This window comes from Drosophila biarmipes, chromosome X (assembly GCF_025231255.1).
Source record: "Drosophila biarmipes strain raj3 chromosome X, RU_DBia_V1.1, whole genome shotgun sequence".
NCBI classification, from domain to species: domain Eukaryota; kingdom Metazoa; phylum Arthropoda; class Insecta; order Diptera; family Drosophilidae; genus Drosophila; species Drosophila biarmipes.
In genome coordinates, this window is record NC_066611.1 from 8,808,880 (window position 1) to 8,831,304 (window position 22,425).

Here is a 22,425-nt window from a genome sequence, read left to right on the forward strand (position 1 = left end):
TGATTACCAATAATATTATAATATCTCTATAAAATATTATAATATCTCTATAAAATATTATAATATTTCTATAAAATATTATAATATCTCTATAAAATATTATAATATCTCTATCTATCTACTGTAGAAATATTAATAATATTATAATATCTCCCCTCTCTTCCCCCTTTTCCAGGTGGCTGCTGTGGCTCGACCAAGAAGCGTACCATTGTGGGCGGCTGGGCGTGGGCGTGGTGGCTGGTGACCGACGTGCAGCGCCTCTCCCTCAACGTGATGACCCTCAACCCCATGTGCGAGAACGTGGAGACCTCCCAGGGCGTTCCGCTGACGGTCACTGGCGTGGCCCAGTGCAAGATCATGAAGGTACGATCCCCGTTCCATATAGAACTGTATTTGGCTCTGTTCACCCGATCTCCGCTCGTTTTGTGGGTCTCTGGCCACCCTTTTCTCTTCTGCACCCCCAAGTCTGAGCGAAAGTGATTGAAGCTTGGCCGAGTTTGATTTTTGAGTTCCGTATGCAAGATCTGTTGGTTTGCCACCCGATATTCTTAGCCTTCTTAGAGTGCCGAAAGTAGCGAGTTGGTATCCCGCCTGCACCCACTTACGTATATCTTCTCTATAAGCGATCCGTTTCGAACCTACTTTAATCGAATGTTTGGCTCTTTGTTTTGTACATTTCCCGCCCGATTCCCCCAAGTAATCCAAGTAATCCATACCCCTCGAATGCATATGTAGCCTAGCAAGTGCTCTTCATCTGACCACCGCCAAGTAAGTTGCGACCATCCATCCCGGCGATCTCGTCACGTAGTCTTAAACACAGCCGTAGAACTACACGTAGAACTCATCGAACACCTCGCCTTTTGTCCCTTTTTTTTGCCACTTTCTAGAAAATTATTGTTTTCAAGGCTACACCCCACCCGTCTGTCCCTTTCTTCGGTACTTATAACAAATATATTTTTTATTACAAGATTATATTTAGCTCTTATTGATTTCATCGTCGCTTTGTAGAAACGAATTATAATACTTGTGGACTTTAGACCTTTTGGTTCCCTTTATCCCCATATCTAATTTTTTTAGGTTGGATTTTTATATTATAGGTTTGTCTTCAGTTTCTTGGCTGTGTTGGACAGTACTGTGACTGGAATAACGTGAATTTACTTGACTTTTCAGACACATCCGTGATCCGGACCGTATAATATATTATTTATAATTCGATATTTTGATCAATCACTCACAATACCTAATACTGTTTCGTCTTTTTATTAAATTATATTATTCATTGTCCTTTTCTGGATTTTTCTTTCATTTACATATACTATAAAACAAATAAAAAATGTTGCTTACAAATCAGTTTTTTGTGATAACCCCCAAAGGTTTAGCCATTCGAGTAGTCATCATCTTATCAATGGTTTCTGGGATCTGTTGATCTTCAACTCACGCCCATGCCTCGACGCGATCACTAGTTTTTTTTAAATTGCAGTGTGACATCTGTTCGATATCCAAAACTAAGAACATAGATATACCCTATAGTCAAAAAAATCAAATTTTAAAAGAGTGACTAATTGATTAAAGAACTAACTGTCTTTATAACATTTCAAAGCACTATACTTGTGTGATCACAAATACCAATGAATGATGCACCGAAAAAAAGCGCACTTCACTTTGCAGTTTGTCGCAATTATGATCGATTTATACTCTACACTGGCCTGCCTCAAAATTATGTTCTATTACTTAATTATTTCCATTCGATTTTGCAGTCATCTTCGTATAAGCATAACGATTATAATAACGACGAGGTACGTTTATTATTGCATTTATTTGGTTTAATGTCCTGGGTTCGATTACCGTTGGTTTTTTGTCCTTCGATTCAATATTTAATATGTATATTTGCATTTTTTATCGAGCACCCTAACCACCCACACACACATTCGCATCCACACACACACACACCTAGCGAAAAGAGATCATGATCCATTATTTAATGTTAAATGCATGTGCTTTCGTTGGGGCTTCGCGCCCATTTCAGTACTTGAGTTCTGTATGCATTTTGCGTTTATCGAAGTCATTCAATCATCATCATCAGAAGCTGAGGAGGAAGAAGAAGGAGAAAGAAAAGTACAGTCTGCAAAATAATACCAAGAAAATACCGAAAATTGAAACCATGTTGATCTCTGTGTTCTACTCTCTTTTTTCTCTACTTTCTTTTCACCACCACCAAAAAATCGACCAAAAACCCTGCTGACCGATCGTTCAACGTTCAACTCATCAAAAAAAAAAAAACTAATCCGCAACTAACTGTAACTGTAAACGAAATCAACTATAATTAACCAAAATACCAACAAAAAACACACACATGCATTCAACCAACAACAAATCATTATAATCAAAATTGTTCTACTCAAACCAAAAAAAAAAAAAAAATACCACAAAAATACTGCTCCTCTACCGTTACTGCTACCGTTACTGCTCTGGTTGCTGCTGTTACCGTTATACTCCATGTATCGCTCTATATACCTCTATATATACGTTATAAAATATATATATATCTCTGTCGCTCTGTCTGTGTGTGCATGTGCGTGTGTGTGGGTGAACTATAATTTGAATTCAACAAAAAACTATGATAAATACAAAAAAAAACGGTGATAAAATAAAAAATACATCAAAAATCAATCAATCGAACCTGCAAAATGCCCTTACACACATGCACACCGACCCGGTGGTACCCACACAAACACACCTCCCACCCACACACACACACACGCAAACACACACACACACGCACAGATGATGAATGTCTATTATTTCCACCATCAGGCCGACGAGCTTCTAGGCACTGCCAGCGAGCAATTCCTGGGCAAGAGCGTCAAGGAGATCAAGCAGACGATCCTGCAGACCCTCGAGGGACACCTGCGGGCCATTCTGGGTGAGTTTTTTATGTAACTAACCATGTGTTATGTATCATATTTTGAAAGATTTTTTTAAAAACCCTATTACAATGCACCTCACCTCTAGGGGTTTTTTGTAGGGCATATCTTTTAAAAGTTTACTCATAATAAAATCATATTATTTTACCTGTTGTTATATTATATTATATTATATATTAAATATTACACATTTTATATTATATATTAAATATTATACATTTTATATTATGTATTATATTATAATATATATTAATATTATATATTATATTATATGATTTTATATTTTGGATGGTTGCACTGACCAAGTATAAAAACTTAGTTATTTATAAAGGCGCTGGATGATTAGATGAGTGCATACTTTTGGGTGCTATAAGTTAGGAGCTTTTTCTGATACCTCACACCTAATAACTTAAAATAAAATATGCCAATCTTATGGGATCTTCAGACGCTTTAAAATTTATTTAGGACATTAACTAATGTTTTTGATTTTATATTCCCATTTGATTTCATGTTCTCGCTTTTCCTGGTTTAAGTTCTTCATAATTAATTTCCTAGTTCCATCTTCTTATTGTGGTTAGTGTAATTGTTTTAATTCTAGGCTCGATGGTTCTTATCGGTTTTTAGTTTGTTGTTCTATCTTTTTTTTTGGGTTACTCTCAGAAAACCCCTTTTAGTAGCTTTTATAAGCTATTTGTCATCCAGTTTTTGTAAGTTTAGTAGCAGTTCCTTGCGTTATATGATCTTTTCTTTAGGTTTCTTGAACTCAGATCCTTTCCATATGTGTGCCAAGGTTTCCGACAAACAACTCAATTTGGAAAGGGGCAACGTGCCTTGAAACGATTAACGAGCGAGGAGTGACCTTCACTTCTTGTAGTACATATCCAGGTTGGGCTGGTCGAACATGTTGATGGCGTAGTCCAGTTCGTCCAGCTGCTTCTCGATGGCGATCTTCCGGTTGCGCACGCGCAAAGTGGGCTCCGAGACGGGCAGATGGTTGTACTCCTCGACGAGCTTGCCGTACTTGAACTGGGCATCCTGGAGAGCAGCATTCCGCTCGGTGGCCGTTAGTGGTGTGTAGCCCTCGTAGGCGGTGGGCGCTGGCTTCTCCACTTCCCTCTCCCTGGGCTTCTGGTCCTGCAGATGCGTTGGCGGCGGCATTACCTCCATCAGCTGCGACTTGCGACTCACTTGAGATCTCTTCGAGGCCGTGGTGCTCCTGGAGGCCACGGTGATGTTGGACTTGATGGTGGCATTCGAGCGGACACTCTCCTGGGAGACGGATCGCCTGGACTTGAGGGTCTTGGCCGAGGCACTGCTGCGGGCACTCAAGGGCGCCTCGGGATCGGCGTTCTCCTGGCTGGGATTTGGCATCCTCTGGGAGCGGCGAGACACGCGGGATGCTCGGGAAACCAGGGAAATGCGATCCGCCTGATCACCTTCTCCCTGCTTGGACATCTTTGCCTCCGCTTCGGCTTGGTGACCCTTAGCAAGAGGAACCCCTTCTGTCTGGGGAGGCATCGGTTCGGCCTGTTGACCCTGACGAAGAGACGCTGTCTCAGCCTGGTGACCCTGGCGGAGCGACACTGCATTAGCCTGGGGACCCTGATGTCCGTGATGACAGTGACAGCCGTTGCACCTCATCGGTGGCTTCTTCTGCTGGTCCTCCCAGCCGCCCTGCAAGCGCTCCTGCTCCTTGCGCACCGCCATGGCTTGGGCCATCTCGCACAGATTCGGCAGCTTGGGCAGTGCCTGGTGCCTGAAGCCGTACGGCTGGGCCAGACCGCTCCTCAGATCCGGAGCTTCGTGGGCGTCATGGAGCTGGCGCTGGCGCTGCTGGCCAATGTAGCCATGGGGACGCAGCCGCTCCGCGTAGTGGAGCACCACTGGACGCCACAGGGGCACCCGGCGGGCGTGGGCCGCCGCCAGGCACCTGCCGTTGGTCTCCATCCGGGCCACGTTCTGCTTGTTCTCCTGCAGGAAGTCGCGACCGCCGCCATGTGACCGCCGGAGCGAGGCCATCTCAATCCCGATGTTCGCTGTGTCAGTGGTGAAACTGCCTGTTTGGAGTGACTCAGTTGAAAATATTTGGTTTTCAAATTCACATAAAGAAAGCGAACAAATACTGTAACTTGATACGGAAGCTAGGGTGAATTATATTACTTATTTTTAGGTGTGCGTTAAGGTCGGAGTGGAAAATGATACTGATCTTTCCGGGGCTGGGATATTGACAAGTGTGACGAGCTTAAGGACAAGGCCTACTTTGTGTTCGCTTTTTTCAAGGCCTTCTCGATCCCGGGAAGTGTATAATTTATGGAACAAGTTGCAGTTGTGCAACCTAATAATGCTGTGATTTTATTCACATTTTATCGTCGCTTTATGCCTATAATATAAAATAATAAGTGCGAAATGTGGCATGTGCTTGGCATACATTATCGTTAGGTTTAGCTTGGGGTTTCTTGATGATTGATTGGCCCTCTGGGAAACCAGTTTTTGGTTTTGTAAGACCATTCCACAAGGTAGACGTGTACATTGATAACAGGAAAATCGCTAGCCTCAATCGTTCAATATTACTATTTTCCGGTTATATATTGATTGATTTTGCAGCCTTGGTCTTGATGAACTATTAGAATATTTATAAAACCTTGAATTTGTCTTTTTGAGGAATTATATTTGGTACTTCCTTTAATTAAGAAAAACTTTTTAATAGTAGTATTATTTCCTTATTTAATATACATTAATTTTTTCTTTTAAAAGGGTCGTTTTACTAAGACCTCAGAAATATTACAGTTTTAATAATGCCTTAAAATCATAATTTATTTTTGCCACTTATTTTTTAATTTAGATGAACTTTATTTATTGTATTTTCTATTTTCGTATTTTAATTGATTGTTTCTGCCCAACTAAGACTATCGAAATATTATAATATTTATAATAACATAAAGCTGTTTCTTTTTTTTGAGGAATTTATGTTCGTTTTTTTTATTTAGATAAACTTTATGTTGTTTTTCTTATTTTCATATTAAGAATTGATTCATTCTTTCTGCCTATCTTGGGCTTTCCAACATGACTACTGCCTTATGAAAACTGGTATTATACTTTAAAATGTTTGCTTGTTTTCGAAGAACACCTACTTTTATTTAAAGAAAACCTATACTGCCCTTCGCCAAGTTCGCATTCTCAGAACCTCTATTTGCCCGCGACCTTGGTGGCCAATCTACGGCTTTTAATTAAACATAACTCGAGCCGAGGGTTTATGGGCGCATCGAACCCGAGTCGTTATGGTCTACTATAGTTCAGACTATCGTACTTTTACTCGACGCTCGAGACCTCAAGGCGGTTTCCATTTGGCGGCGCGATTACAATTTTATTTTGCGAGCCGGTACCCGATTCAGTACCGATTCCCCTGCCCATACCCATGCCCGTGCCCGTGCCCGTGCCCGTGCCCGTGCCCATGCCAATTCCGAATCCAAGTCCGAGTCTCCGGACAATTCGAGCTGTCAGTCAGTTGGAAGCGCATCGCGAGACGCTCTGGTTGTCGGTTTGTATTTTTTTTCAATCGCGTGTGAATAGTCGCGGGGCCAGAAGCCAATATAATAATAATTGTGGGTGCCATGGCGACCTGGCCCAGAGAGCAGCTGTGATCCCCGAGCCACCGACGCGATCCGATTTTTGCCCGCTCGAACCCCTTTTCCCCGAAATCTGACGTCACTCCGGGGCAGAGGACTCTTATCAACGCCGGCGATAAGACTGCGACAAATGACGTCAGGGCGGGCAGAGAACACGGCATGATTTAATTAAAAGCCAGCAAGATAGATGGTTAGATAGTGCCCGGGGCCAGATAGCAATCCCATAAGTAGGCCCCCGTTCGGCGGCCCCCGGAGCAGTTGTGCGCGACATGTCCGCCGTGTGGATGGGCGTCTTCAAGGTGGCCCTGATAGTGGGCGTCACCACGCTGGTGGTCAGGCGGTAAGGTCATCGATTAAGGGTGGACAGAGCCACCCCCGAGCACAACCCCATTCCATAAAACGGCCTACCAAAGGCGGTTTGCTATCATATCTACGAGATAAGAGTTCTGCGGCAGGCCAACAGGGTGTTTACAAGTGCCTAAAGCACATTTATTGTTTATCAGCACAGAGTGCTTCCTAAAAATTAGCAATTTGTCCTTCTTTCTAAGTACGTGCTTCGATATTCGCCACTCCAAGGTGCCCACAGCTTGATTCCGCGCTGAGAACGTGATTTGTTTAAGGCAAATCAAATTGCATAGTTGCAGGTCTTAGTCTGGAATTACACTAGCCAAAACAAACAAAAAAATTATAATTCAATATCACTTTGATTTAAATAAATTTTGTATTTATATTTCACTACCTATGTTATATTTCTTAACATTACTATAAACTTTGATTTTTTTTTAACTATCTTAAAAATAAAATCAATTACTTAAATTTCACTTTTACATAAAATCATTTTCTCTTTATATTTTATTACCTATGTTATACTTCTTAAAAATATTATAAACTTCGATTTTTAGACTCTTAATAATGCTTAAAGACTTGTGATGGAACGTCTTATAGCTATCCTAAAATCAAAATCAATTATTTGAATTTCAGTTTGACATTAAATCATTTTTTATTTTTATTTTATTGACTATCTTATATTTCGTACAAATTATATAAACATTCAATCTTTAAAATTGTAATAATGTTTTTAAGAAAGTTTTATATATATCTTAAAATCAAATTCAATTATTAAAATTGTATTTTTAAATAAAATCATTTTCATTACCTTTGTTATATTTCTTAAAAATAATATAAACTTTGATTCCCTAGACTCCTTGTTTGTAGACCTTTGATACAACGTCTTATAGCTATTTTATAGGCTTGAGAAAAACCCACATGGTTAACCCAGTTACTACCTCAAACTGGGTATATTAACCCCACTATTGATCCCAAGTTCTCTGTGTATACCCTCTATAGTTATACTTGCCTCCCCCATTGCGACACCCATTTAATATTGAATTTTCCTACTTGTGACCTTGCAGGAACGCTTACAGTCGAAGAGGTGTACAAGGACCGCGACCAGTTCGCGGCCTTGGTCCGCGAGGTGGCCGCCCCGGACGTGGGTCGCATGGGCATCGAGATACTCTCTTTTACCATCAAGGACGTCTACGATGATGTGCAGTACCTGGCCTCGCTGGGCAAGGCCCAGACCGCCGTGGTCAAGCGGGACGCCGACGCCGGCGTGGCGGAGGCCAACCGAGATGCCGGCATCCGGGAGGCCGAGTGCGAGAAGAGCGCCATGGACGTGAAGTACTCGACGGACACGAAGATCGAGGACAACACGCGCATGTACAAGCTGCAGAAGGCCAACTTCGATCAGGAGATCAACACGGCCAAGGCCGAGTCGCAGCTGGCCTACGAGCTGCAGGCGGCCAAGATCCGGCAGCGCATCCGTAACGAGGAGATCCAGATCGAGGTGGTGGAGCGGCGCAAGCAGATCGAGATCGAGACGCAGGAGGTGCACCGCAAGGATCGCGAGCTCACGGGCAACGTGAAGCTGCCCGCCGAGGCGGAGGCCTTCCGCCTCCAGACCCTCGCCCAGGCCAAGCAGTGAGTATATGAAAACCTCGCGAATTCTTCAGGATTTGGGGGAGCCACGAGTACAGTATTCTAACTAAAAATAGTGCCTGTTTCGATTTCGAACTTCCCTCCTCCTAAGGTCATCTATAATTATCTGCCTCACCCATAGATCAAAACAGTAATCTCTGTGGGAACTATACACCCAACGTTGAGCTTTGTCATGTTTGAGTAACGTGTGGGTGGCCATTATCTGTCCGTAGATACATTCAATTTTGGCACGAATGATTGCAGCCAGCTTGTAATAATCAGCCAGACAAAGCTATTTATATACCTAAAGCTGGATACAATATTGTAGATAGTGTTTGTGGCATTCGCAAATCAGATAATCCCCTTGGGAACTTTGGGATTTGTGGGATAAATGTATATTAGTTATATAATCCTCCCTCCCACCCTTCCAGATGCCAGACCATTGAGGGAGCCCGCGCCGAGGCGGAGCGCATCCGGAAGATCGGTTCGGCGGAGGCCCATGCCATCGAGCTGGTGGGCAAGGCGGAGGCGGAGCGCATGCGGATGAAGGCCCATGTGTATAAGCAGTACGGCGACGCCGCCATCATGAACATCGTGCTCGAATCGCTGCCGAAGGTAAGTGCCCTTGGTTTCGTCATTTTGGAACTCTACTAAAAGGTTCTTGAAAACCCCCACAGATCGCCGCCGAGGTGGCCGCCCCGCTGGCCAAGACGGACGAGATCGTGCTGATCGGAGGCAACGACAACATCACCAACGACGTGACCCGCTTGGTGGCCCAGCTGCCGCCCTCGATCAACGCCCTGACCGGTGTGGATCTGTCCAAGGTGCTGTCCAAGATCCCCGGGGCCAAGGCGTGAAACCTAATGGAGTGGGACATCCAGGAAATGGCAATGACAACGTAACGCAACGCTTAGGAATTGTAACCGATCTTTAAACGGAAAAAAAACTGACAGAAAAGGACGGAGCCACTGTGCTAGAGAGAGAGAGCGCGTGCATTTGTTAGAGGGAGACAGCAGCGACCGGAAGTTGGAACTCAAAACTCCAGTTTTCGAAGTGCAATCGAACGTAGCAAAATGTACTCCGATATTATATTTATATATACATCTATATACATGTATATGTATATGCACACATGCGATGCATACATGCACTTGTTTCGCCTGTGTGGTGTGCCAGTGTGTGTGTGTGTGTGGGATGTTTGCCCGGGTAACAATCAAAGAAACAAACAAACAAAAACAAAAACAAAAAACCAACGTTTATCTCAGCTAAAGTTTTGCATTTCGTGCGCAACATCTTGTGGCCTTTTCTCTCGAAAACGAAAACCGATAACGATAACAAAGAATCAACGTGAAATTCGCATAACTTTAAAGCGAAAACCATATAAGAAGAGTGTTAGCTATTATTTACTATAATATATAAACCGTATATGTACAGGCAGAGATGCTGTACACAAAGAGTTCTTCTAAGTAACCGCTTCAAATAACATGCCACAAAGTGTTGTAAAGGTATGCATCAATTTACAGTGTTGTAAAGTTGTATACGTGCTGCCCCATCTTTCTCTCTCTTCGTCGCACAATTTTGGTCTGCTAACAGTATTTTCATCTGTCCAACCTACAACTACTGCCTATCGACTAAGGCCAAATCTATGAACTAGGGAGCCAAATGGAAAGAGAGAGGGAGAGTGCGCCTAGAAAAGTCGACCCTTCGACTTTAAATTCATAAAATTCAAAGGCCCCACTGAACAAAATGGGTTTGTGTAATAAATTGCATACTTTCGGACACCTTATTATCGTTTAAATTCGATTAGTATTTAGTGTTTATAAGGATTATATCAACATCAATTGTGTTAGCCCACACATGTTTTTCTTGAATTTTTATAATCATTTACACGACTAATAATGTCGGATAGTTTCTAGATATACCAAAACCAAATTAGTCGATCCATCAATCATTTGTGAATAACTTATATGTAACTTTACAGTACTGCTTTTTCTGTACTTGGCGCTTTTCCAAAACCTACAAACACACACTTACCAACACACATGGGTTAGATTTTTTTTTATTAATTTTAGAAAAAAAAAACAATATTTGTTGTTATGCAAAACGTTTTTACATTTAAGTTTCTGTCGATTGATATGTTTTCCTGTTTTTTTCTTATATGTTATACATACTGATCAACTTAGAATATGCATTTAAATTTTGTGTACCTTGTTCGTACACTGTTTATTTTGTAGCAAAAGCCGCGTTAAAAATTAATAATATATATTTTAAAGAAAATTAATTAATTTTGTTATTTACTTAGTTAAAACTGAAAATTATTTCACTATCATTTGTAAATAACTCAAATGAAACTTTACAAAACTACTTTTTATGTATTTGGCGCTCTTCCAAAACCCACACACATGCTTTTGAATTTGTATATTCATTTTAGAGCACAAAATGGAACCAATATTCTTTTCTTGTTGTGCAAACCTGTCATACATCTAAGTTTCTTTCAAATAACATTTTTTTTGATGTTTTTTTATATGTATAATACTATCAACTTAGACTATGCATTTACAATTTTTGTACCTTGTTCGTACACCGTTTAGTTTATAGCAAAAGCCGCGAAAAAATAATATATTTTTTAAAGAAAAAAGGAACTAATTTTGTTATTTACTAAGATCTAACTGGAATTTACATAGTTAAACAATTGATCCAGCCCTTTCATTTTGCTAGCGCAATTTACCCTATTTTTGTAAGAACTTCTCCGCCGAGTCACACACACACACCCATTAGACACACACATATTTTTTTCTATTGTATACTAAGTGCAAGTAATTTTTAATGTAACGCAGTGTGAAAGAGAAAAAGATTAAGAACAACAACCAACCGAAAAAGTAAACTAAAAGCTAAACCTAAATAAATCAAATGTAAAATTTTGTGTATTTTGTCGTAAATAAATAAATTGAAAAAGACTTATTAAGCCCACTGATTTTGGCATTGGATTAGTGATCATCATCAGAACATCAATAAATTACTTAATAAAAATGTCCGAATCTTAATAATTACAAGAACGCGGTGGATATCCTTAAAAGTACATAAATAGTTTAGCTTCTTGCTTTATTTAGTGCCTAAAACAAGTCGTTAATCCGGATCAATAACCTATAATAGTATTTATTTTTTTATAATATTCCTCCCATGAAAACACGATCAGTTCAACTAGTTCATTTCGTCTTTATTTTTAAACATGGTGGCATACATGGCATATAGAGTAATAGATTTGGCATGCCGCCGTCTTTCAATACGATTAACAAACAATTATCTTACAGTACTAGGCAAAAAAATATATATAGCATATAGGAAATATCATAGTAAAATATCGGGTTCGTCATTAAGTATTATCAAAGGTTAGAGTACAAGATTATAGTTAGTTTATGGATAGGGTCTAGCGTCTGTCTAATCTACACTTACTGACTATGGACCAATCGAGCGACTAATCGAGACCTATGCCTAAGCCTAGAACTAAATATTTTCGAAGTGGTAAATGCAATGTCTTAACCAGTGCCCAGGGATCAGGGTGGATCCGGGGCCAACATTGATGTCCATCATATACCTACATGTTCGGCGAGCTGTCGCCACAAACCCATAGAGATCGTCAAATAGGACCATACCATTGGTCTTTTTTTGAGGAACGATTAGCTCGAAGATCTCTAGGAGTCCATGGGCCACACCCGCTTGAGACGAACGAAAAAAAAATCACAAAAAATATGTCTTAGCCTATGAAGATCCCTCCTAGTCGGAGAACTTGTCCTTGAGCTCGCGGCGCAGAATCTTGCCGGTGGGATTCTTGGGCACCTCGTCCACGAAGATCACGCCGCCCTCCAGCTTCTTGTAGTGGGCCACCCGTTCGGCCACGTAGGCGGAGATTTCCTCGGCACTGGCCTGCTCTCCCTGGCGCAGAACCACGATGGCACGCGGGGCCTCGCCGTTGAGCTCGTGGGGAATGCCGAAGACGGCCGCCTCCAGGATCTTGGGGTGGTCGCGCAGCACCGCCTCCAGTTCGGCCGGCGGCACCTGGAATCCCTTCACCTTGATCAGCTCCTTCATGCGGTCCGTGATGTAGAAGAGGCCGTCCTCGTCGTAGAAGGCCACATCGCCGCTGCGCAGCCAGCCGCCCGGATAGAAGGTGACCTGGTTGGCCTCCTCGTTGTTCAGGTAGCCGGCCATCACCTGGGGCCCGCGGACGCACAGCTCGCCGGTGGTGCGTGGACCCACGCCCTTGGCTTCGCCGCCGTCCAGGGGCACGATCTTGGCCTCCGTGCTGGCCGGCAGCACTCCGGTGGAGGCGTAGACCTTGTGGCCCTCCGGCGTCAGGAGCGCCACGGGCGAGGCCTCGGTCATGCCGTAGCCCTGCTTGAAGATGGTGTTGGGGAATCTAAGGACAGGACATATCATAAGCTGAGGTCATCACAGAGTCATCCGTTGCAAACTCACTTGTTCAGGAAGCGCTCCACATCGTGCTGGCCAATGGGAGCGGCTCCGCTCATCACAACCTTCAAGTGGGGCGCCGTCTCCTGAGTCATCTTGGGGTGGTTGATCATGAAAAGGGCTGGAGAAACAGGTATGTTTAATAATAACTTTTTAGTAGACTTGAAATGCTAGTTAAGTTGACCTAAACCAGAATTATCTTGCCTGCCTTAATGATAATCTTAACTTATTTTTCAGTTTTGTTGATTAAAACCTGTTCAATACCCTTACTCGAGCTCGTCGGTCTGATAGCAAACAGTTTTATAAATTACATTCAAAATACTTAGCTTAGGCAATTAACTATATGGTCCATAAAATCCATAGCTTGGGGAATTGTATTCTGATTTCGAAGGAGACCCAAACCCTCACTTCCAATATCCATAACTTGGGTTATTGTATCCCGATTTCAAAGGTTGATCTCTCTATAAATTTGTGTTTAAATTCTCTATTTTTCTACACTTAAATATTTACTTTTAAAGGGTGTCAAAATATTAACACATTTTCATGTTCGATTTTGACATAATTCTAATGGCTGTCAAATGGAGACCCAAAACTGCACTTCAAAAATCTATAACTTGGGTAGTTGTATCCCGATTTCAAAGTCTGATCTCTCTATGAATTTGTGCTTAAATTCTCCTTTATTTTACATTTAAATATTTCTTTTTAAAGAGGGTCAACATTTTAACCTATTTTCATGTTTGATTTTGCCATAATTCCAATAGCTGCACTTCAGAAATCCATAACTTGGGTAGTTGTATCCCGATTTCAAAGGTTGATCCCTCTATGAATTTGTGTTTAAATTTTCGATTATTCTACATTTAAATATTTCTTTTCAGCAAGGGTCAAAATTTTGACCCATTTTCATGTTCGATTTTTCATTAATTCCAGTGGCTTTCAAATGGAGACCCAAGCCTGCACTTCAAAAATCCATAACTTGGGTAATTGTATCCTGATTTCAAAGGTTGATCTCTCTATAAATTTGTGTTTAAATTCTCTATTTTTCTACATTTGAATATTTCTTTTCTAAGAGGGTCAAAATTTTAACCCATTTTCATGTTCGGTTTTTCAATAATTCCAATAGCTTTCTAACTACAATCTTGACCAGACATTGAGAAATTGTCCTTGGAAGGTTATTAAAATGTCCTGCAAGCCAAACTTATTATTATTGTTTTTACTCACCAATAGGAGGCACCAGGTTGAGGATGCTGCCCTGGTACTTGTCCAGGGCCCGCATGAAGTCGTCCGGCTTGAAGCACGGCATGGTGGCCAGGCGGCAGCCCTGTCCCAGCTTGGAGAGCATCACCACGGTCAGGCCGTAGATGTGGAAGAAGGGCAGCACGCCGGGCAGCGTCTCCTGGGGACCCATAAGGTCCAGGGGCAGGGAGGCCTGCACCTGCTCGCAGTTGCTGGTGATGTTGTTGTGCGAGAGCATCACGCCCTTGGGCAGGCCGGTGGTGCCGGAGGAGAAGGGCAGGAAGACCATGTCGTCGGCGCTGGCCTCCTTGGACGACTTCAGGTCCTCGTATCGCACATGCTGGGTGCTGGTCAGCTCGCTGAAGTCGATGGCGCCCTCGGGCAGGGACTCCTCCGCACTGGTCCGCACCACGGCGATGGGAAGCTGCCTGCCCGCCAGTTTGCAGGCCTGGCTCAGGGTGGCGAATCCGGGCACCGTTCCCACCAGGAACTTGGCCCCGCTGAAGGTCAGCTGCCGGGCGATCTCGTCTGCAATCGAAATGTGACGATTAGTGTCGGTCTTTCGACTTTGGAACCTCTAAATACAGATGTCACCACACAAAGACCCCGCAGATAAGCGGCTTTTGACGCACTCGAGAGCCCCCAATAAACATACAGCGGTGGTCACGCAAATAGCCAATGTTTGCCTAATTAACTGCCTCGTATTCTTAACTGTTTTCGGGCTCACGCTTACACCTTTATTTGCCGTAAACTTTTATTCACTTTATACACTTTTTTCTTTGTTTGTTGGGTTAAGTAATCAAATTCAAATTGTGCAAATAAATTTAAGTGGGTGAGTGATTACTGCGCGTTCATTTGGAAAGTCCCCAAGATTTATTTGGTTTAACAAATAATACTTTACTAAAGTTTTTAAAATAACATGAAAAACCTATAGATACAACTATATTTCATAGAGAATATGGTATATTAATCAATTAAAATATTTTTAAAAATTGTTAACTTTTTTCAGGTATATAGCTCTCTTTGTTTCAAGCCTTTTTGTTTACCGTGTAATACTTTAAAAGCAACTTTCAAAGCTATTGTCTTAAATCCTTTGTTGCGATTCTTTTGAAAACATTTATTCCCTAACTTTTTGTATTTCAGCCCATTGTTTGCTATTTTTTTAACGAACTGCTACCCTCGCGAACACCGCTGTACAGTGTGTATCTTATCACCGGCGGTTTCCCACAACAAAGACCAGGAGCAGGCCCCTTGGGGACCTTTCTTACCCGGCGTGTAGACTGGATTCACGGTGGTCACCGTCAGGCCCGCCTCGATGGCGCCCAGCGTGGCGATGGGGTACTCGGGGAGATTCGGCAGACAGATGGCCAGAACATCGGGCTTGTGCAGCTTGAACTTGGTCTGCAGGCGGACGGCGAAGGCGGCGCTGGAATCCCGCATCTGGGCGAAGGTATACTGACGATCGGTGAGCACACAAACCTGAAGGAAAAGGTATTACAAGGGTGAGTCGAGGACCACTTAAGTGTAGAAAACAACCGATTTACTACATATATTTAAGCTCATTTCCCCAGCTCCAATAAAAGTAAATGTAAATCAACCAAAATCTATAGATAACAACAAATGAAAATCAATCAAAATCTGTAAAAAAAAACACATAAAGGAATGCAAATCTTATCTGAAGAACGTTTCAAGTGGATTCATACGACCGAGTGGAAAATTTATGGGAAGAAAAGTCCTGAAACCTATTATTTTAGAACAGTTGTTATTGGTGATGTGGTGAAATTAAGTAAAGCACTCTTTACTGCCGCTGATATGGGCTAAATCGTTTACAACCTAATTAGAGAGCCACCCGAGAGTCCAATAAAAATTCTAAATGCGATAAGATAATTCTCTCGACTTTATTCAAATGACAATAATGGCTTAATGGCTTTTATTTATCGGGGTTAGTGTTAGTGTTAGCATATTATCAGCTGCGAGGATTTGGAGATTAAATAGGTGCCATTGAGATTTAACTAAGGTCAGTTCTTTATATCTGGGTCTTTATATATAAGGTCAGTTCTTTATATTTCGAGGTTTCTACTGCAATATGTAGTATTAATGCAAGTCGTATGATAGTAGTATCATATATTATCGTGTATTTTATCTTTTACTATCTTCTCTCGAATGATCCCTGTGCTGGGGCCTTTTAAAGGCCTTATTAAGGGACCTTCAGAGTATTTCTATTTAAGTTTTCCTTTTCAACTTTTTGTCATCGGTAATATCCAGTAGATAGTTTTATATTATATGTATCTTTTACTATCAGTTCCCAAACGATGCTATGTTTTTCCTTGAACTGGAGCCTTTCAGTGGCCCTACTAAGAGATCCTTTGAGTGTTTTTATTTCAGGAGCTTAGAAAAATCTGTAATATCCAGGAGAAAGCCCTTATCCATATATCTGATTATTAAGGCATATGTTATCACCCATATGCCATTTATCAGTTCCCAAACGATCCTAAGTTTTTCGCGGGCCGGGCCCCTCACTGACCTCGTAAGCTCTCTCCAGGGCTAAGGTGAAGGTCGTCCCAAGCGAACTCGCAACGTCGGCTGGTGGGTGGGCATGAAAAGGGGAGAGGTGGCTCGCTGATGGGGGGATTGTCAGCCTAAATTTGCGCAGTCGGAAATCGCATTCGGTTAAAAATAAGCATTATAAATAGCAGCAGCGCCAACAAGTTGCTCAAATTGAAGAAAACAACCCACAAGCGAGCCGCACACACAGCCGCACATCATGATGAATAAATAAGCGAGTAAGAAATAAGAGAATCATTTCGTGCATTTGCCATGTACTCCCCCGCGAGCCGCCGCCCCCGCGGCCCCGTCGAAAACCGCTTCGCTTGGCGTCGCTCGGTTGGCCGGTCCAAAGTTCAGTGGGGCAAAGTACAAAGTCTGCAAAGTCTAAACGAGTCGGGCCCCAAAGCCCCCCCCCCGGCCCGTTGGCCCTCTCTTTCTGGCTTGCGGCTCTGTCTCTCTCTGTCACCTTCTCTGGCTGCGTTTGTTGACTTTTCAGCGGCGAAGAACGGCCGCCAGTCTCGTAGATCTAGGAGAAGTAGCTACGAAATAGCTGAAAGTATCTCAAAGATACTTGGGAGTTACTTCGATGAAAAGGCATTTTTTAGTTGAAATATTTCCTATGATGATAGGTAATATTTCTAAAGTTAGAAGAAAGGCTACGAAATAGCTGAAAGTATCTCACAATTTCGGAAGGATATAGCTGAAAGTATCTCACATTTTTGGAAAGAAATAGCTGAAAGTGTCTCTCATTCTTTGGGAACATTCTACAGACTTAGGAATTACTTGGTATATTTTTATAAATCTTTAATATTTCCTGGGACATAAAAGCTTTTGCAGAGAGGTCCGTACCTAAGATACCAAATATTATTCAAAATAAACAGGGTAAAACAATAAAGCAAGTCTAGTTGATCTAGAAAAGTAGCCAAAAAAAAGCTAAAAATATCTTACATTTTACGAACTTGTAATTACCATGATAAAAGATTTTGATAAATCTTAAATATTTCTTGCGATATCAAATCTATTGTTGAGGAGTTTAAAGGTATACAATAATTTAGTTAAAATACATCAGTTTTTATTTAAAGGAGCAAGTTCTCAAATGTTTTTATAAAAGTTCGTTTATAAGTCTCTTCTGTTACAAAAATATTATAAGGAGCTATACAACTAATAAACCAAAAATGAGATACCTTGGATGACTGTTTTCCTTAGCATATTCGAAAAACAATTTTAACATATCATATGTAAATATTTCGTATAATATCAAATCTATTATTATGAAGTCTGAGAGGTAAAACACTGAAAACTCATGTGAAAATAGATGTATATCAACCTATAAAGCCAGTTCTCGACAAACTTGTATGACTGCTTTCTGTATGTTAATCTGGTTATGTCGCTTAAAAATATATAATAACTTTTTTTTACCTAAAGATCTTTTCAAAATACCTAATAATACTATTAAATAGCCAGTGGGCCATCTCAGGAGGGCAATTAAGAGCGCCGAGAGCATAGATCGTGCCAAAAAACCGGAGGAGGCTGGACCTCGATCCGCCGCTGACGTCGGCCAGCGAAAAAAGCAACAAAAATCAAAACAAACCCATCAAAATTATCAGCCAAAAAACACGAAGCCCCAGCGAAAAGCGAACGTAAATAAGTCCGCGGCAATTAAAAGCGCATTATGTGGGCAAATCAAGGAATCGGGGTTCACTTGGGAAAGGGAAATTGATTAAATTTGACTGATTGCACCGATTAGTCATCTGTATAATGCACTCCTAAGCAGCGGACTTTGAGTCGTAGTGACTATTTATAATGTACAGATCATCAACTATTTCCCAGAAATCCTGATAATGCTCGGAGGGTAAGGAATTACCAATAATTTCTATCAAAAGGAAAGACAGCGCACGTATAGAATCCCGATTTGAGTCGAATTCCGCAAATAAATGCACGTAGGTGGCTCCGGGATCTTGAGTCAAATAACAAGTGACATTTGTTTACTCCAGAGAAATAACCATGGACATGTTTACCCAACGCCAAGCTGCCTGTAAAAGCTGAAACAAAGGTGGCTCAGATTTGCGAGAAATGTGAAATATAATAATGACACGACTAAATGCCTATCTTATCTGCCAGGCAGCCCGCCGAAAACGATACTCCGACTCAGCACATCTTTGCAATACCCTCCCAAAAGGGGCGGAGCGGGCCTATTAGGGGGCGTGGCAGCCAGTGGAAACAATGGGCGAACTTTGTACTTTTAATTGCATTTAATTCAACAATTGCCGGGGCCCTGGGACGATTACTACGCGCTTATATCAGACCGCAGCCCCGCCTGCATTGCACAAATGATGGCAATAAATTTCAATGAGCACAGTTTGCACTTTGATTTGCACTGCCACCAGCCCCTGTAGAGCCCGCCTACAGAGCCCCCAGACGAAAAGTGAAAAGTGTAAACAATTGGCGAAGGTCGCCTGGCGATGATGCACTGCACCAGCGGGTTATGCAAGTGGCGGTTGCCTTACAGCGCCCATTCCTAACGCCCACTCGGAGGAACCGGAACGGGAATAGTGAATTCCAGACCGGAACGGTAGTACTACGAGCAGAGCCCCCGGGAGAGGCCCGCCTTGGCCCCCTCCATAGTGCTTACTACATTTCACTTTCGCTCTTATCACGGACCCCGGCTTATCAGCCCAGCCCGTCATTAGCGGTGTCCGATAAGGACAGCTGGCGGACGGGGGGCCTCTTAATGACCCAAATACCGCCGCAGACTACACCTAGACCCTCTCCAGCGCACCGATAGCGCCCCAGCAGTGGTTATCACTATCCATGGAACCGCATCTGCGACTGCGGGGGGCAGCGCTGCGATGGAGGACCAGATCCATGGCGAAATATTCGCAGCAGACGCAAATCAGACCGGCGAACGCCAGCGCCCCTATACCACTATATATAGACGTAGGTTCAGGTTCAATAAACCGCCATAAACAAACAGAGAATTCCTGAGCGGCGCCTACGACAGCGATTGCAACGATTTCGATTGCGTGAATTTATGATGTGATTGGCTTTACGGGGCTCTAATTGGGCCCGGGCTCACGTTTACGCTTATGTTGGGCCCATTCAAATAGTAAATTCGGTTTTAATGACCGTCGCGGGATGAGATATTCAATGGGTTGTGGTAAATCTTCAGGATCGGGGGGGTTGTACAGTGGGTTTTATATGGGAGTTGGCGGTTCTCTTTAAAATATATTATATCGTTTTTAAATTCGCAATGGATTGGCAAGATTATTGAGCTTAAGATTGTAAAAGATTTACTTTTTTTTAAAGAAGGATAACACCCTTTTCAAGGAAATATTATTTCACACTCTGGTTATTATCAAGATAGAATCACTTTCTGTAGGTATGTTTCTTAAAAAACCATAACTTATTCCTTTTATTATTTTTTAGAACTAAAAACTCTTTAACACCCAAGGCTTTCAGTAAGTAGAGCCCAGATTTTAAAGGCCTTAAACAGGATAATATTCTTTTTAGTTCACACTTTTCGAGATTATCAAAATAGAATCACTTTCTTTAGATATTGTAAGGTTAAGTTTTTTTCTTATAAAAACATACACTATCCCTTTTATTATTTTTCAAAACCCTTATAATAAGATTTAAATAGTTCCGAAGTTAAGGACTCTTAAAAACCCAAGGTTTTTAGTGTGTAAAGCCCAGATGTCAAAGGGTTTACCTTTCTTAAAAAGGATAATACCTCTTTTTAAGGAAATATTACTTGACACTCTGGTTAGATTCACTTTCTATGGGTATGTTAAGGTTAGTTTTGTCTCTTACAAGACCATAATATATACCTTTTGTATATTTCAAGACCCTGCTATCAAGATTTAAAAAGATCTGACTGTAAGAACACTTGGTAAAGCCCATGATATCTCAGATCGAAGTATTTCTTGACACTTTAAAGACTTATAGGCTTCTTTGCAGCCAGGAACCGGAACCACTTGGGGGATGAGCCTGAGCACACTCGAACACCCCACCGATCACTGCCGTGGCACTTACCGCGGCGGTGCGACGCTCCCACTTCTTGAAGTCGCGCCACACGTACTCGTGCAGCGGCACGTTGGGCACGACGACGGGGTCGAAGGGCGAGGTCTTGTAGTAGCCGTCCTCGGCGCTGTAGTGCAGGAACTTGTCCGTCTCGCTGACGCCCTGCGTCCGCTCCCGCTGCGCGCTGGCGGTGCTCGTGGTGCGCTGGCCGCGGTTGGTCGAGATGGAGCGCGTGGCTGCGCTGCCCAGGGCGGTGGCGCTGCGCAGGCGCAGCAACTGAGCGGCTGGGTTCATGGTCTTTGGCTGGCTCTCGTTTCGTTCAGTGTACAGAAGTGCTTTGGGGGCGGATGGAGCCGGGTGCTTGAGCTGGAGGTCCGGAATTCACTGCTACTGCTGCTGCTGCTGCTGCTGCCACACGTCTGCTGCTGTCGGGTGCTGAGACACGACTGGCGACGCCGCGCGGCGCTGAGAAAAGTAAAGCCGTCGCTCACCAACACCAACATACACAGCGACGCACGATCGCGTTGGCGGTATGGCTGTCCCGCTCCCAGCTACACTGCAAACAAGCAGTAAAATACATTGGTAGGTACACAATAATCAGTGCTTTTTAAAAAGCATAGGTATAAAAAAAATTGGTAATTTAATAATATTGAAAAGCATGAATAATTTGGAACAACTCATCTTTCTAGTAGAGTATATATAAATATTATTTTAAATTAGTTGAATGTAATTTAATGGTAAAACAAAAAAGATAAGCAAGGTTAAAAACACTTAACCGTCTGCAATATAAATAAGAAAACTCAACCATTTTTAAATTAAACCATACCAAATTAGGTGCTTTATTTTCTTCTGTGTATGTGCTGCAGTGCTGTTGCTCTTGGCCCTTTTTGGAATGCACTCTCTCGATCTTCCACTCTCTCTCCCTCTCCGGGGAAAGTGGCGACAACTGTAAATCGAAGAGAGAAACGATGTGTCAATAATGCAATGCCACTGAAAACCGATCTAAGACTGCTCAAAAAAGAGAAAAAAACAATAAGATAGAGAAAATATAATAAATAAACTATAAACTAACTGCGAATATTTTTATGTTAGCCACTTGACTTTGTTCCTTCCAGAAACTAGAGATACGATGGTATAATTACACCCCTAGTTGTTATTGTTGACACTTCAAGTATTTCGAGCTGAGGAGGGGCAGCCTCTTAAGCAGTTCGATTTGTTTCCAGTGCACCTCTTCAAGGGGCTCCTGTAAACAGTGCTTCCGAAGCACTAGACCTGCATTCCCACGCACCCCCCCGCCTTCCCTGGAAGCGCCTTTCCCGCCCCCGCTTATCGTTATCGCGATGCAGCGGCTTCCAGATGTCTAGGCATGACTTGCAGGCCTTTCCCGCGCTTATCACCCGAATTTCGATGGCCATAACTCTGTGGACCTTGATCCCTGACTCAGGACTGCTAATCCCGCTAAACACTCGTAGCGGGCGGGAGTGTAATAAACCGAATTCACTCCCCAAACGCAGTTAGCACTCTTGAAAGGGGGCTTTGCTCTTTCCAAGTGATAAATACCAAGCGAAATACTGTGTTTTAACATGATTTTTAGGTTGATAATGCGGAATTATTCCTTATAATGTGTG

The 22,425-nt window shown here is 42.4% G+C and overlaps 3 protein-coding genes across 10 annotated transcripts in view; 1 reads left to right on the forward strand and 2 right to left on the reverse strand.

Annotated features, from left to right (window-relative positions):
* LOC108025906 (flotillin-2) overlaps positions 1–11,484 on the forward strand; it is a 102,317-nt gene extending 90,833 nt beyond the window's left edge. For 3 of the 8 annotated variants that reach the window (XM_044093555.2, XM_050884703.1, XM_044093554.2), the window contains exons 3-8: positions 176–363; positions 1,758–1,796; positions 2,785–2,923; positions 7,963–8,530; positions 8,959–9,142; positions 9,205–11,484. In XM_044093555.2, the coding sequence (XP_043949490.1) occupies positions 176–363; positions 1,758–1,796; positions 2,785–2,923; positions 7,963–8,530; positions 8,959–9,142; positions 9,205–9,384 (1,298 nt within the window). In that variant the 3' untranslated portion in view covers positions 9,385–11,484. Of the gene's footprint in view, positions 1–175; positions 364–1,757; positions 1,797–2,784; positions 2,924–6,430; positions 6,891–7,077; positions 7,098–7,962; positions 8,531–8,958; positions 9,143–9,204 lie in introns of those variants that run through there. The other 5 variants (XM_017096602.3, XM_044093556.2, XM_044093557.2 and 2 more) reach the window with 5 other exon arrangements.
* LOC108025944 (uncharacterized) lies at positions 3,355–5,133 on the reverse strand. Its single transcript, XM_017096645.3, has one exon. It carries the CDS (start codon positions 4,941–4,943, stop codon positions 3,786–3,788), a length of 1,158 nt encoding a protein of 385 aa, XP_016952134.1. The 5' UTR covers positions 4,944–5,133; the 3' UTR covers positions 3,355–3,785.
* A 239-nt stretch (positions 11,485–11,723) lies between the features above and the next one.
* LOC108025897 (uncharacterized) lies at positions 11,724–21,238 on the reverse strand. Its single transcript, XM_017096582.3, has 5 exons — positions 20,810–21,238; positions 15,499–15,709; positions 14,216–14,758; positions 13,004–13,118; positions 11,724–12,944 (listed from the first exon to the last, which is right to left on the reverse strand). Exons 1-5 carry the CDS (start codon positions 21,089–21,091, stop codon positions 12,302–12,304), a joined length of 1,794 nt encoding a protein of 597 aa, XP_016952071.1. The 5' UTR covers positions 21,092–21,238; the 3' UTR covers positions 11,724–12,301.
* Positions 21,239–22,425: the final 1,187 nt, after the last annotated feature.

Excerpts from the sequence above, each read along its gene's own strand:
- LOC108025897 (XM_017096582.3), bottom strand. The coding sequence starts at position 21,091 with ATGAACCCAGCCGCTCAGTTGCTGCGCCTGCGCAGCGCCACCGCCCTG. Across the intron at positions 13,119-14,215 it reads CAACCTGGTGCCTCCTATTG|CCCTTTTCATGATCAACCAC; the intron begins GTGAGTAAAAAC and ends CTGTTTCTCCAG. Across the intron at positions 12,945-13,003 it reads GTGGAGCGCTTCCTGAACAA|ATTCCCCAACACCATCTTCA; the intron begins GTGAGTTTGCAA and ends TCCTGTCCTTAG.
- LOC108025944 (XM_017096645.3), bottom strand. The coding sequence starts at position 4,943 with ATGGCCTCGCTCCGGCGGTCACATGGCGGCGGTCGCGACTTCCTGCAG.